This window comes from Lissotriton vulgaris, chromosome 6 (assembly GCF_964263255.1).
Source record: "Lissotriton vulgaris chromosome 6, aLisVul1.2, whole genome shotgun sequence".
NCBI lineage: Eukaryota > Metazoa > Chordata > Amphibia > Caudata > Salamandridae > Lissotriton > Lissotriton vulgaris.
The window spans coordinates 157,365,808-157,381,717 of NC_141694.1; the positions used below are offsets into that span (position 1 = coordinate 157,365,808).

General features: G+C 45.3%; 1 protein-coding gene across 1 annotated transcript in view; it reads left to right on the forward strand.

Annotated features, from left to right (window-relative positions):
* TRAM2 (translocation associated membrane protein 2) overlaps window positions 1-15,910 on the forward strand; it is a 238,503-nt gene that overhangs the window by 195,420 nt on the left and 27,173 nt on the right. Inside the window, exons 6-7 of the mRNA XM_086926192.1 lie at window positions 577-661; window positions 5,574-5,644. Of these exons, the coding sequence (XP_086782318.1) occupies window positions 577-661; window positions 5,574-5,644 (156 nt within the window). The remainder of the gene's footprint in view (window positions 1-576; window positions 662-5,573; window positions 5,645-15,910) is intronic.

A 15,910-nucleotide genomic window follows, 5' to 3' on the forward strand; every position in this document is an offset into this window, starting at 1 on the left:
AAAGCTGCTAAATGACCCTTCTTTGCCTTCTGGAGTGCTCCGATGTTCCCATTTTTCAATGTCTGCTGCTGTTTGGCTTCTTAGTTTCCCAACTAGTCTCTTCACATTGCCCAGATCTTAGTTGATCCATAAACCAGCAACCTTTGTGTCGGATTTAGATTGTTGGGTGGCTTAAACATCCAGCCTTCTGGTCAATGTAGAGCGAAGGGAACAGAACAGATCCCCTGAGTGCTCATCTGTGATGCGAGGGGTGTTTTATAAACGTCAATACTCCTGGTCTGAGGTACCCTCGATAAGTATTGCAGCTGTACTATCGATCTCAGGGAGCCTACATCTTCCAAATCATTTCCTCCTCCTACATAGGATTGTATCACATGGGAACCAGAAGGGACCTAAAGGTGATATTTTGATTCTAGATAAAACACCCCAATAAATAAAAGTGCTTGACTGTTGCCTTCTCAAGTCTATTCAGAAATCATTCCTGCTGCTCTGTAAATCAGATTATTCAAGTGCGACTGTGGTATTGCATTTACAAGTTGCAGAGTCTTGCCAGAATCTGACTTTGTTATATTGTAGTTTCCAGGTCAAGTTTTTCTACCTTTGCCAGCTGGCTTACTGGCTCCATGCTCTACCTGAGCTGTACTTTCAGAAGGTGCGAAAGGTGAGTAACACACATTGTTTTTCTTGAGTGGTACATAATGTGTAATGGACTCTGGAACTGTGTAGCATGAGCTGCTAGAGAAAGTACACTAGGTATTAACTGGGGGTAGAGTCTTAATGTCTTTTTTCTCTCTGTAACTATAAAACTGTATTGTGCCTTCAGTTAATTAAAAGTCGAGTTTTCAAATTATATCGGTCAGGGCAAATGACTGGTCTGCATTGCTGCTGTGAAAGCTACATGTGCTTCTAAATTTGATGGCCACGGGCCGTATTACATAAAGTACCACTGGGGCTCACAGCAAGAAGAGGCCAGTGAACTTATTTGGGGAAGAGCCAAGTCTTCAACAGCTTCCGAAAAGTCAGGTGATTAGTTTCTTTCCGTAACTGAAGGGGGAGTGAATTCCAGAGCCTGGCGGCATTATAGGAGAAAAGCCGCCCTCCACTTCTGGTGCTTCTAATCCTAGGTACAAGTCGTCCGATCTTAGGGGTCTGTTAGCTTGATAAAATTGTGGCACATAGTGCATGTGTTCCTGATGGCAGCTTGCTGGAGGTGGGAATAGGGTGTCCCAGAGACCTCCTGCCAGAAGCTCTCCTGAAAATGGGTGCAGCCATTCTTTGTTCCCCTTTAAAGCGGAGGAGGATGTCTCCTTTATTGTGAAAGACTAATTGGCTGCTTCAAACACCTATTCTGCCTCTGGGCAGGCGTGAGTCTGAACCCGCCCTCAGGGCAGCAAACTTAGCGGCACTGTCCCTGTTTGTGCCCGACGTACCCTATTAAAAGTTCTCTGTGGAGCACCTGGGACATTGTGCCCTTGCCAATCTGTCTATATGATCCCTGGTACTCTTTCCCATCCTTTATTCCTTTTTAGATTTGGCGCTTCCAGCTGCTCTTCTTCTCTTCATGCTTCCTCTTCTTCTCTTCATGCTTCCTCTTCTTCTCTTCATGCTTCCTCTCCTTCTCTTCATGCTTCCTCTCCTTCTCTTCATACTTCCTCTCCTTCTCTTCATGCTTCCTCTTCTCTTCATGCTTCCTCTCCTTCTCTTCATGCTTCCTCTCCTTCTCTTCATACTTCCTCTCCTTCTCTTCATGCTTCCTCTTTTTCTCTTCATGCTTCCTCTCCTTCTCTTCATGCTTCCTCTTTTTCTCTTCATGCTTCCTCTCCTTCTCTTCATGCTTCTTCTTCTCTTCATGCTTTCTCTTCATGCTTCCTCTCCTTCTCTTCATGCTTCCTCTCCTTCTCTTCATGCTTCCTCTCCTTCTCTTCATGCTTTCTCTTCTTCTCTTCATGCTTCTTCTCCTTCTCTTCATGCTTCCTCTTCTCTTCATGCTTTCTCTTAATGATTCCTCTCCTTCTCTTCATGCTTCCTCTCCTTCTCTTCATGCTTACTCTTCTTCTCTTCATGCTTACTCTCCTTCTCTTCATGCTTCCTCTTCTTCTCTTCATGCTTCCCCTCTTCATGCTTCCTCTCTTCATGCTTCCTCTTCTTCTCTTCATGCTTCCCCTCTTCATGCTTCCCCTCTTCATGCTTCCTCTCTTCATGCTTCCTCTCCTTCTCTTCATGCTTCCTCTCCTTCTCTTCATGATTGCTATCCTTCTCTTCATGCTTCCTCTCCTTCTCTTCATGCTTCCTCTTCTTCTCTTCATGCTTCCTCTCCTTCTCTTCATGCTTCCTCTCCTTCTCTTCATGCTTCCTCTCCTTCTCTTCATGCTTCCTCTCCTTCTCTTCATGCTGCTTCTTCTTCTTCTTCTTCTCTTCATGCTTCCTCTCCTTCTCTTCATGCTTCCTCTCCTTCTCTTCATGCTGCCTCTCCTTCTCTTCATGCTTCCTCTCCTTCTCTTCATGCTTCTTCTTCTTCTTCTTCTCTTCATGCTTCCTCTCCTTCTCTTCATGCTGCCTCTTCTTCTCTTCATGCTTCCGCTTCTCTTCATGCTGCCTCTTCTCTTCATGCTTCCTCTCCTTCTCTTCATGCTTCCTCTTCTTCTCTTCATGCTTCCTCTTCTTCTCTTCATGCTTCCTCTTCTTCTCTTCATGCTTCCCCTCTTCATGCTTCCTCTCTTCATGCTTCCTCTCCTTCTCTTCATGCTTCCTCTCCTTCTCTTCATGATTGCTATCCTTCTCTTCATGCTTCCTCTTCTTCTCTTCATGCTTCTTCTCCTTCTCTTCATGCTTCCTCTCCTTCTCTTCATGCTTCCTCTTCTTCTCTTCATGCTTCCTCTCCTTCTCTTCATGCTTCCTCTCCTTCTCTTCATGCTTCCTCTTCTTCTCTTCATGCTTCCTCTCCTTCTCTTCATGCTTCCCCTCTTCATGCTTCCCCTCTTCATGCTTCCTCTCTTCATGCTTCCTCTCCTTCTCTTCATGCTTCCTCTCCTTCTCTTCATGATTGCTATCCTTCTCTTCATGCTTCCTCTTCTTCTCTTCATGCTTCTTCTCCTTCTCTTCATGCTTCCTCTCCTTCTCTTCATGCTTCCGCTTCTCTTCATGCTTCCTCTCCTTCTCTTCATGCTGCCTCTCCTTCTCTTCATGCTTCCTCTCCTTCTCTTCATGCTTCTTCTTCTTCTTCTTCTTCTTCTTCTTCTTCTTCTTCTTCTTCTTCTTCTTCTTCTTCTTCTTCTTCTTCTTCTTCTTCTTCTTCTTCTTCTCTTCATGCTTCCTCTCCTTCTCTTCATGCTGCCTCTCCTTCTCTTCATGCTGCCTCTCCTTCTCTTCATTCTTCTTCTTCTTCTTCTTCTTCTTCTTCTCCTTCTCTTCATGCTTCCTCTCCTTCTCTTCATGCTTCTTCTTCTTCTTCTTCTTCTTCTTCTTCTTCTTCTTCTTCTTCTTCTTCTTCTTCTTCTCTTCATGCTTCCTCTTCTTCTCTTCATGCTTCTTCTTCTTCTTCTTCTTCTTCTTCTTCTTCTTCTTCTTCTTCTTCTTCTTCTTCTTCTTCTCTTCATGCTTCCTCTCCTTCTCTTCATTCTTCTTCTTCTTCTTCTTCTTCTTCTTCTCCTTCTCTTCATGCTTCCTCTTCTTCTCTTCATGCTTCTTCTTCTTCTTCTTCTTCTTCTTCTTCTTCTTCTTCTTCTTCTTCTTCTCTTCATGCTGCCTCTCCTTCTCTTCATGCTGCCTCTCCTTCTCTTCATGCTTCTTCTTCTTCTTCTTCTTCTTCTTCTTCTTCTTCTTCTTCTTCTTCTCTTCATGCTTCCTCTCCTTCTCTTCATGCTTCCGCTTCTCTTCATGCTTCCTCTCCTTCTCTTCATGCTTCCTCTCCTTCTCTTCATGCTTCCTCTCCTTCTCTTCACGCTTCCTCTTCTTCTCTTCATGCTTCCTCTCCTTCTCTTCATGCTTCCTCTCCTTCTCTTCATGCTTCCTCTCCTTCTCTTCATGCTTCCCCTCTTCATGCTTCCCCTCTTCATGCTTCCCCTCTTCATGCTTCCTCTCTTCATGCTTCCTCTCCTTCTCTTCATGCACCCTCTCCTTCTCTTCATGCTTCCTCTTCTTCTCTTCATGCTTCCTCTCCTTCTCTTCATGCTTCCTCTCCTTCTCTTCATGCTTCCTCTTCTTCTCTTCATGCTTCTTCTCCTTCTCTTCATGCTTCCTCTCCTTCTCTTCATGCTGCCTCTCCTTCTCTTCATGCTTCTTCTTCTTCTTCTTCTTCTCTTCATGCTTCCTCTCCTTCTCTTCATGCTTCCTCTCCTTCTCTTCATGCTTCTTCTTCTTCTTCTTCTTCTTCTCTTCATGCTTTCTCTCCTTCTCTTCATGCACCCTCTCCTTCTCTTCATGCTTCCTCTTCTTCTCTTCATGCTTCCTCTCCTTCTCTTCATGCTTCCTCTCCTTCTCTTCATGCTTCCTCTCCTTCTCTTCATGCTTCCTCTCCTTCTCTTCATGCTTCCTCTCCTTCTCTTCATGCTTCCTCTCCTTCTCTTCATGCTTCTTCTTCTTCTTCTTCTTCTTCTCTTCATGCTTTCTCTCCTTCTCTTCATGCACCCTCTCCTTCTCTTCATGCTTCCTCTTCTTCTCTTCATGCTTCCTCTCCTTCTCTTCATGCTTCCTCTCCTTCTCTTCATGCTTCCTCTCCTTCTCTTCATGCTTCCTCTTCTTCTCTTCATGCTTCCTCTCCTTCTCTTCATGCTGCCTCTCCTTCTCTTCATGCTGCCTCTCCTTCTCTTCATGCTTCTTCTTCTTCTTCTTCTTCTCTTCATGCTTCCTCTCCTTCTCTTCATGCTTCCTCTTCTTCTCTTCATGCATCTTCTTCTTCTTCTTCTTCTCTTCATGCTTCCTCTCCTTCTCTTCATGCTTACTCTTCTTCTCTTCATGCGTACTCTTCTTCTCTTCATGCTTCCTCTCCTTCTCTTCATGCTTACTCTCCTTCTCTTCATGCTTACTCTCCTTCTCTTCATGCTTACTCTTCTTCTCTTCATGTTTACTCTTCTTCTCTTCATGCTTCCTCTTCTTCTCTTCATGCTTTCTCTTCTTCTCTTCATGCTTCCTCTCCCTCCATCTCTGTACTCCATTAAGACATTATTGTACGTCAGTCATAACGGGAAGGTGACTGCATCACCACAGGCAAATGCCAGGTTCAGTTCCAATCTGCTCAGGTCCTTCCTTTATTTTAGTTCCTTTGGAAATGCTTTTCTCAACTTGAACCCCATAGTGCTACCTCGAGGCATTTGCTCCCTTCCCTCTGCATCATGTCACTACTGCCTGTTTGCTTTTCTCACTCCCGATCAGAAGACTAATTTGAAATATCTGCTTTAATGCTGCTTACTTTACTTGTTTAAATGTCTTCTTTAAACTCCCTCTTTTTGGTACATGTTTGTATGTAGTATTCCTTCCTAAATTCCTATAAATCCAGAGCCATATTGATATGCATCATTTTTTCCAAGTTGAAGTGCAATGGGAAGTATGAATTTATTTTCTTGGCTTTCTTTCAGGAGGAAATTCCACGTCACTTACAATATATCACTTTGTACCTAGTGCACATAGCTGGTGCCTACCTTCTAAAGTAAGTGGACACATGGTTAGGTTTTAAGCTGTTTGTTTACATTCGTTTGTCCTTTCCATGAATAATGGGAATGCCTTTTTCCTGTCTTACATGTTGTCAAAAAAAGTAACAAGATGTCGTCAGTAGGCTGCTACATCCACTCTCCTCAGAAAAAAAAGTGTTTCTTTTTCTTTTTCAGGAAGAGTTCTGCTTTGTTTATTCCCTCTGCAGTCTTTTTAATGTCCTAGATGTCTGACTCAGAGCTGCATGTCCTGTGGGTCACATGCTCTCTATGACTGGTCTTCAAGGCATAGTGTACGATGCTTAAACATAAACATAAAAAGCATAAGTGTAGAGTGCATGTTCACCTCCAAAGGGATCTCTTGGCATTATTGACAGAAGGTGTTTCCTACCCGACTTAACACTTCTCATTTTGTAGACCTCAGAAACATGAAATGCAGAGTGGAGCCACTGGAATTCTAGCATTGGATCATCCATACCACCATTATTAGTATTAGGCTACCGAGCAACCAGACCCAGCATTTGACAACCCTGTTCACTACTGGTATTTAGAAGCACAAGGGAAAAGACTGTTTAAGGACACATACTCGTAGGGAATTCCAGGGATTTTTCTTTGCGATGGCCTCGAAGAGCCATGGAAGAAGATGCCGACTGCTTCATTCTTTGGTTGTAACTCTCAGCTGTTTCTGACTCAGTTGTCTGGTCCTGCCCTTCTGGTGACCCTGAGTTCGCGGAGAAAACTCTGCTCCGTGTAGCGAAAATATTTCCCCGCTCACGCTCGCCAACGATAAGTTGGCGAGCGCAAGCTGCCGCTCGGGTAGAATTTCTGCCCGAGTGGCAGGTAGATCAGCACAAACTGCAGTTCGCACTGCACTCCGTCGCTTGTGGAATTCCACTGAGTTTTATTGTCACTACGCGGAACTCCGCGTACTCCGCTCCAGCCTAGTGCAGAAGCCAATAGTCCTTGGAAAGCCAACGGCCACTTTAGCAGTTACCATGGGAGTGAAAGTACTGCAGTATTACAGGAATCCTGGTATGGCTCAAGAAGGATTCCAATAGCGCCTCCACCATAGAATCACAATAAATGATTGTGCTCTGTATAGATACCAAATAACAGTAACCTGAAACGTACTCTCTGCTAAGATGCAGAGAACCCTGATGTCTCATAAATGCTACATTTCTTTATGGCCTCAGAGCCACAAAGCCCATGCCCCCTGGGTTTTGCTGTTAATAAAAAGTGTTTAGCCCAACTGAAGGACTCTGTCTTTCTGCACATGTGAGAGGGGGACTTCATTTTGTTACTTTCGTGGCATATGCTACATTTCCTGTTCTTCATTGAAGGGAGATCACTGTATCTGGAGGAATAGAGGGCCTAATACCAATAGAAGTGAGATCCTTGTGCTTTGATTCCAGAGTTTCATTCATCTACAGGAAAAATCCTTTGAAATATAGTCTTCCCTCTCAGGGAATCCCCATAGATAATCATAAGCACTGGATATTCCCGCCCACAGACCGGAACCCTGGAGCCGTTCTTTCAAAGTCACATCTACTTCGCCTTACTTCAGAAAGGCCAGGGAATGTGACAGACGTGTTAAATTTAGCAGCCTTAATAACAGGCTATATTGCCAATCTTAATGCATTACTTAAAGAATAATTCGAAGGAAATTAAGAGTAATACCCTTTAAAGTCAGTTAAGTAAAATAAAAAGTGATCTTTTAGAAACCTTTGTCACAAACGCTTTTTTACTTCTTTTTAAGTTAGATAAGGGGTAATACATATCAATGTAGCCTGCATAGGCTGCAGCAATGAAACAGTGCAAATACGACACTACACCTTTAAGGGAAGCTTGACCTCCAGTATCACATCTGGCAGTTTAATCAGTTCTTTTTACTTACTTCCGCTCACTGGATCCTGGAGCAGAGCTCTGCCTTTTTTTGGAAGGTTTTTTCCTCAACAAATTTCATCTTAGGCTTTTTAAAGCTGATTCACTCAACTGGTAGAGTATTGTTAAATAATTTCCTAAAAGGAAATCTTTTTTTTATGGGTGGGGGGCATGCTGTCCCTTTTCATGAACTGCCCAGAGTGTGGCAACACAATGGCAAAAACAGACCTGCACAGGATCTGTATCTTATGTTTTCCAGACTCTTATGAACCCAGGATATGTCACCACAGCAAGACCCTCTCTATTTGGACTTTGAAGGAGAGATACCAGATTCACCTCCATGGCCATGTGGAGCACCACAGAAGACATGATTCATTGTTTGGAGATACTTCTGAAGGGGGAGGAGAGACTTTTTCCTCTCCCAGTGCCCGTATGTCACGATCTGAGGACTCCCGCAGAAGGAGATCCAAAAAGAGAAGATCTGCTGATAAACGACGTTCCCGCCCAACATTGAGGGGTACATCAACGTCGAGAACTTCAACGTCGAGACATGGCTTGAGGTAAAGACTGTATTCAACGTTACTGACAAAGACAGCGGAGTGGCTTTCACTAATGAAAGGGCACAGACTTACTTCAGAGTCTGATTCGAAGTTCTCCCAGGCCTATTCACCATCCATGACGGCCTCTTCAGTGACACATTCCAGATTTGCCAACACGCCTCTAGTTCCAATAGAATACACGCCATCTCAACACTCTCCTCCTCAAACACCTCAACCAGCGATTCCACCAATACCGCCAGTCATCCCATCTCAGCCACCACCGTCAACTCCTGTACCAGTGGCACATACACAAAGTCAACCTAGATCTTGCTCTCGTCGCACCAGACCTCACACCCATAGGTCTAGCTCAAAGTCAAAATCTAGATCTGACGACCGTCATCAGCGTTCAAGGTATCACAGATGTTCACATTCAAGACGGAGAAGATATGCTACATTTAGTTCAAGGTCCTCAGAATCTCGTCACGCAAGATCTTCAGGATTGTATTTTCTTACCTTAACGGATTCTCCTGCACCAAGAATATCTCCTATAAATGATATTAACACCTTCCTGGAGGTACTTATCAGGGTAGCTCATAAATTAAATATCGATTTACCGACTACTTCTACATCCACGTCGATAATTTTTGAGACACTTGTCCACAGCTAGACCACAACTTCCTTTGCTTTCAGGCCTTTTAGTACCAGTGATCTGAACTTTTTATCACTCCGGCTGCTGCGAAGGTGACTCCATCACGCCTGAAAAAGAAATGCAGATCAAAATCTGTCTTTAGTTTGCATAGATCTGTTAGATTTGTGGGCCTCTAGTTGGCACAGGTAGGTACTTGTGACAAATAGGGATCCTTGCCTCTAGTCAGGGTAAGGGGGGTACACTCCTAAAATAACCCCTGCTCACTCCATTGGTAGCTTGGCACAAGCAGACAGGCTTATCTCAGAGGCAGTGTGTGAAGCATTTGTTAACACATACAGTAACCCAGTGACAACACTACAGATGGACACCACACAGTTGTATATTAAAAATAAGTATTCTTTATATAGATTTAACACAAGACCACAAACGACAAAAATCCACAATACTGTACTTAAAATGGTGGAATTAGCTTAGTTCTCTTTAGATCTTAAAATGTGACACTTTGAGTCAATGTGCCTTAAGATGCGACACGCAGGGCAACGAAAGTGTTGCAAGAAAGGTGATGCAGTAGTCCTTTACACGCAAGGATGATGCGCTGGAGATCTGGTGCAAAGAAACAAAGATGGTGCTTTCTCCTTGATGCAACACGCTTCGTGTTGTGAAGCGGCAGTTCGGCGACACGCTTCCTGTTCCTGAGTCGCGCTTCCAGCTCCTTGCGATACGCAAGTCCTCAAAAAGTTCAGCACAACTGCAAGCACTTCAAGAGAACTCTTGGGTAGCTGGTGGGTGAAGTCTGTTGTCCCTGTGACTTCAGCAGGAGGCAAGCTCTGTTCTCTAGCCCTTGGAGATCCTTACACAAGTTGATGAAAGTCAACACAAAGTTCCTCTCTCCTTTCTTTGGCAGTCAGGCAACCACTGCAGGCCAATCCCCCAAACAGCACTTCAGCTTAGGGATAATCTTTCCTCGGTCTCTCTGGTTCCACTCCTCAGCAAAGGTTTTTTTTTCGTGTCCCAAAAGTGATCTAATTCTTTGGGGTTTGGACCCCTCTTTTATACACAGTTTCTCTGAAGGCAGAGAGGCCTTTGCCTAGTCCAAACCAGTTCTGGTCAGTCCTGGAGCACTCTGTTGACATGACTCCTTCTTTCCTTTCACAGTGCAGAGCAGAAACATCAGACGCACCACAGGAGGTGGAACCAGCATTGTGGAGGGAAGGCACATCCCTATTCAGGTCCCAGGTGCAACTTCTCCCTCTCATCTAGATGCAGATCTCTCTATACACCTCTGGGCTGACTCACCCTGTCTCCTGGAATCCCCCAGCCCGTCTCACTCAAACTCCAGACATGCTTGGAATTAATTCTAGACATCTAATTGTAAAGGCAGGTTGAGATTTCGGTGTTGGGCTCTTGGTATCAAACTTGTGGAGTCTCAGCCAAGATAGATACCGAAGTGCTAGTCCATGACAATAACCATGAGCTGCTAGAGTGAAGACCTCTGCTCCAGCACTGATAACTTGGGTTGACACCATCATTCCTTCATTTACAATCTCCTGGAACACCTAATGCCCATCTCTAAGAAGACTTTCTATTACTTTTGAATGGAGTCTCAAAGGGACCTATTATAGCAACCTAGGAGAGCAGTTGCACTAGCAGCTTTGTGGCAACTTCAGAAGTCCACGGACCTTTCTGCTCACTGAATTAAATTTCTTGCTCGCCTCATCAGGAGCTACTGTAGAAGATGAGGAAGTGGCATGAGGTTTCCGAGCTGCTGAAACAATGACAGGCTGGTATTGGATCGTGTTAGACCTAGCACCTTGGCGTGGGTCTCCCTTACATCTTTGCTGTTGCCTCATGTATTTTTGCTGGTGTTAAATGCTTTGGGCACTGTGCCACTGCTGTCCAGTGCCACAGTGCAAGTGCTCCCTATTGTAAATTGATGTATGGATTAGTGATTCCATGATTGGCTGGTTTGGTTTACCTGTCAGACCCCAGTACAGGGCACCCTGTGTACCCAGGGCTTATAAATCAAATGCTGCTGGTGGGCTTGCAGCACTGGTTGTGCCACACACAGAAGCAGCTTGTAAAGTGTGTCTCAGGCCTGCCATTGCAAGGCCCGTGTGCAGTCTATGACTGCCATGTCGACTTGGCCAGTGCACCCACTTGCCAGTCCCTAAACCTTCCCTTTTCTTCATATCAGACACCCCTAAGGTAGACCCCAAGGGCAGGGTGCATTGTAAGTATAAGGTAGGACATGCCCTGGTGTGTGTAGCATGTCCTAATAGTGAATTACAGCTATTTTCGTTTTTCACTATTGCAAGGCTACCTATTCTCTATATTCCAGAATGTGCAATTAGATTATTACATTTTATAATCCTGACTGACTCAAGGAACATGGTAGAAATTCGAGTATAGTATGACTGAACTCAGAATGATAAAATACATCTTTTAGTAAAGTTGGTTTTAACACTCTGTGTTTGAAAATACCACTTTTAGAAAGTAGGTATTTTCTTGTCTAACTATGTAGGCCTGCCTCTGCTAGGTTGTGTATTCCTTGTCTGGAGTTTGAGTGACAAGGCTGGGGGATTCCAGGAGACAGAATGAGTCAGCCCAGTGGTGAATAGGGAGATCTGCATCTAGATGGGAGGGAGGAGTTACACCTGGGACCTGAATAGGGCTGGGCCTTCCCTCCACAATGCTGGCTCCAACCCCTGGGGTGCGGCTGATGTCTCTGCCCTGCTCTGTAAAAGAAGAGAAGGAATCATGTCAACAAAGTACCCCAGGGCTATGCTTTCCCTCCACAATGCTGGCTCCACCTCCTGTGGGGCGTCCGATGATTCTGCCCTGCACTGTGAAAGGAATGAAGGAGTCCTGTAAACAAAGTGCTCAAGAACTGGTTTGGACTAGCAGAGGCCTCTCTGCCTTCAGAGAACAAAGGATTTTGGGGTATAAATATTGGGACCCAGACCCAAGAACTTTAGATCACTTCTGGGAACAAGACAAACCTTTTGCCAAGGCGAAGAACCAAGGTAGCTGCAGGAGTTCGGACTGCAAGTGTGCTGTTTGCTGGGTTGGCCTGCAGTGGTTTCTTTATTGCCAAGGAAAAGGAGAAGGAGCTTTTTAAGAACTTTCATCATCTCGCAGAATATTAATCCAAGGGCTTGAACTTGTGCTCGCCTCCAGCTGAAGTCTCAGGGACAAAAGACTTCACCTCCAGCTCCCCTCTGAATTTCCTTGCTGGGAATTCTATCTGCAGAAGCCTGCGTGTCGCTGGGAGCTGGAAGCATGACGCAACGAGAAGAAGCGTGACGCCGCCGCAGCTGTAGTCTTTGCATCGCTTGAGAAGCATGACGCCGCCGCATCTCCCAGGAAGCGCGTCTTTGTCAAAACTGCCTGCTGTCGCATCACCGTAGAAGCGTGACGACATCGAGAGGGTAGCCATCGCATCGCCAGAGAAGAATGTCACAGAGCCTGTCGCGGCTCCAAACTACAGGGTGGTCTCAAAGCTGCCAGGGCGTGAACGCATCGTCGTCGCATCCAGGGCGGCATCTTTTCGCATCACACCAGGATTGTCACATCGCATTGAGGCGCCATCTTGCGCATCGCAACCGGGACGCATGCCAAGAACCTACCCATCACTCCTGCACCGGTAAGGATCACAACGCATCCCCTACTCTGCCCAAGCATTGAGGCGCGACGCATCATCTCCCGGAGCACGGAACGACTCATCTACCTCTGCGAGCCTTTTGTTTATTTTGCGTTTCGCATCCAGGTACTTTTGTGAAAACTGTGTCACATTTATCGCCAACTTGAACTCAGCAACTTTTACCATCTTTAAGTAAGTCTTAAGTACAGTATTGTGGATTTTTGTCGTTTGTGGTCTTGTGTTAAGTTTTTATAAAGAATTCTTATTTTTATAAAACCTGTGTTGTGTCCACCTGTTGTGTTTTCACTGTATTACTGTGTATATTCACAAATGCTTAACACACTGCCTCTGAGATAAGCCAGTCTGCTCGTGCCAAGCTACCAAGGGGGTGAGCAGGGGTTATCTAGGCGTGTAATCCCCTTATCCTGACTTGGAAGCAAGGGTCCCTATTTGGACAAAGGTGAATACCATTACCAATTAGAGACCTCCAGTTCTAACACCCAAATAGATCTTTTCGCAGATGGTAATAACAAGAAATAATCAAGCTTCGCCTTGAGGTTCTACCTACCATGCGCACAGGGTAAGTCCCTATGGATCGACTGCTCAGTCACATTTCTTGATGCCTTTCCTCCAATTCCCTTCCTGCTAAAAGTGATCATCAAGTTCTCACACTTGAAAGCCAGAAGGATTCTGATTTCTCTGATGTGACCCCGATAGTAGTGTTACATGGATCTCCATCACCTCTGAGTGTCCACACAGGAGGCTGCTGTGCCCACCAGATCTTTTTCATAAATATGGAGGCCATATTCAACATCCAACCATCACTCATTAAAATTGGCTGCGTGGCTCCTGTACTCATACAGTATGAACACCTGAATTTTCCTCAGGAATGCATCGATGCTCTGGGAGAAGACAAAAGACAATCCACTTGGACTTCCTAGTCCTTGAAATGGAAGAGATTATGTATCTGGTGTTCTCAGAACAATTTCAATCCGCTTACCTGTCAGGAAGTGGCTGTCAGGAAGTGGCTGTTTGTCCATACCTGCTACATCTTTCTAAACTAAAAATACAATTCTCCTCAATTAGAATGCATCTCACAGCAGTCACAGCTTATCGAACATTTCCTTTACAAATATCCTTTTTCAGAATTCCTGTCAAAGATTTTCTGGAAGTTATTTAGAAGATATATACTCCCCTCAGGAGACCTTCTCCTTCATGGGAGTTAAACATTTTCCTGTCTCGCCTTATTGCCCCCCGTTGAACCTATTCATTAGACTATTCCTCAACCCCTATATCAGTTCACACCTATACAAGACACTATTGTCTTGATTTAGACCTAAAGGCTGATGCCCAAGTGGGGCAAGCATCTCTAAAGAATTTGATTTCCTAATTAATCTATTTTCCCTTTTTATCTTTTTCTTTGCTGCATTTTTTAGGGATAGGCTAGCTAATCATTGGAGATCACCTGAGAGAAGTAATGGTCTCTTACCTGTAACCCTATGTTCGAGGCATGTGGGCTGCTGAATTCATATCTTGTGCATAGATCGCCGCCTAGTATTGGGTCCGGATGATTGCACTTTGTTGTCTTGGAAGAGTCTTCGAAGTATCACTAGATAGGTGACTCCTCCCTTGGACTACAGTGCGCATGGGCATCTTCTCCATCCTCAGATTGTTTTTTTCCGCCATTTTGTTTGGATGCTAACTCCTATACTCCAACTTTGGAATCAAAAACAAAACTTTTCTAGAGGCCAAAAGGCCTTCGATTCGACAGTATTGTTCTCGCTCGGTACCTCTCTACTCGATCCAGCCTTCCATCTCTAATCGGTCGTAGACGCGGGCCGTTGGGCTTTTTCGACGCCACGTGAGTTGACCGTCGATGGAAAGAAGCCCGTTTAAAAGGTACCCACAATGCCACTCCAAGTTCCCACATACTGATAAGCACTCGGTATGCAACAAGTGCCTTTCCCCAGACCATAAGGAAGAAACCTGTCCAGCCTGTGCCCAGTTTCGATCGAAGAAAACTATTCGAAACTGACGGGCCGCTAGGCAAGAAATGCAGCGACAGGCACCGGACCCGGACAGCATCTTCGTTGATGACCAGGATCTACAGGAAGCTCCAGACTCTGACCTAGAAATCCTCACCGCCGAGGACTACTGGGACTCCGATGACGACATGCCACCGGGGCAAATCGTGAGTACCCTTCCCCCGACACCAACTACCCTGTTACCAAAGGCTCCGGTCAAGGCATCGCCAAAAGGCCTTAGCCAAGATCAGAAAAAGGTTTCGCAAGCCCCGCAATCCGGCTCGGCTCCGAAACTGAAATCGAAACCTTCTGAGACCCCAGGGCCAAGTACCATCGTCCCAAAGAAGGTTCAGGAGCCAAAGACGGTCGTCGACCCGAAGGGCGTTGATCCGAAAAAGGCCGTACAGCCAAAGAGCGTTGAGCCAAAAAAGACTGTCGACCCCAAGAAGGCCGCCCAGCCGAAAATTATCGACCCAAGAGAGGTTGTCGAATCGAACAAAGGCACACAACCAAAGGGCGCCAAACCAAAAAAGGTCGCCGACCCGAACAAACCTACTGTTCCAAAATCCGTCGACCCGGCAAAGGGTGCCGTACCGAAACCCGCGCCGAGGCCGGAAAAACCTGTCGACCCGAAGACACCGGCTCCAAAAACACCAGTCGATCCAAAAAATACCATCGACTCGGAAAAGGACACATATCCAAAAAAGCCAAAGTCACCAGTCGATCCGGAAAAGAACATTGACTCGGAAAAGGACACTCCTCCCAAAAAAACTACGGGGCACAAGAAACGCATCAAACCGAAAGTTCCGGTCGGCCCGAAAAAAGGCCCAGAGCCGAAAAAATCCGTTACGAAGCCAAAAGCCGTTGAAAAAACAAAGTCTAACACTCAACCCAGGACTGTAGAGGAAGAACTCTTCCACCCAGATCCCTCTGACGACCAGGCAAAGATATACATTAATCCAGAGACTGGTAAAGTTACCATCCTGCATAGAAAAAAGAGGCCTTTGGACTTTGAACCTCAGTCCCCTATTCCATTAAAGAAAAAGGACTTTGGGACTTCTCCCTCTATACCCTTCATTCCTTTTCAGCCTATCATGCCTACTACACCTTTTATTCCCTACTCTCCTTATTCTCCTTCTCACCTCGGGGACAATGAAGGTAACATGGGGGATGAGCCACAGCCTCAATATGATTTCCCACACGATCGTGAACTACAAGAGGAACCATGGGAAGAGCCAACAGACCCTTACAACACCCATCCCATCCCTGATATACCCTCTTATCCTACTAAGCCGTCACCTACTGATGGCACCGTAGTCTTTAATCAACTCATAGACAGGGCAGCACAATTCCACAACGTAGATATGCATAACGACCCTGTTGAGGAGGACTTCTTTTTTGACACCTTCCCTACATCAGAAAAAAAGTGTCAAAACACTTCCCATGTTAAAGGGAGTGCTGAAACATGCACCTGACATATTTAAGGATACATCCAGGGCACGGGTAATCAACCCCAGAATAGAAAAAAAGTA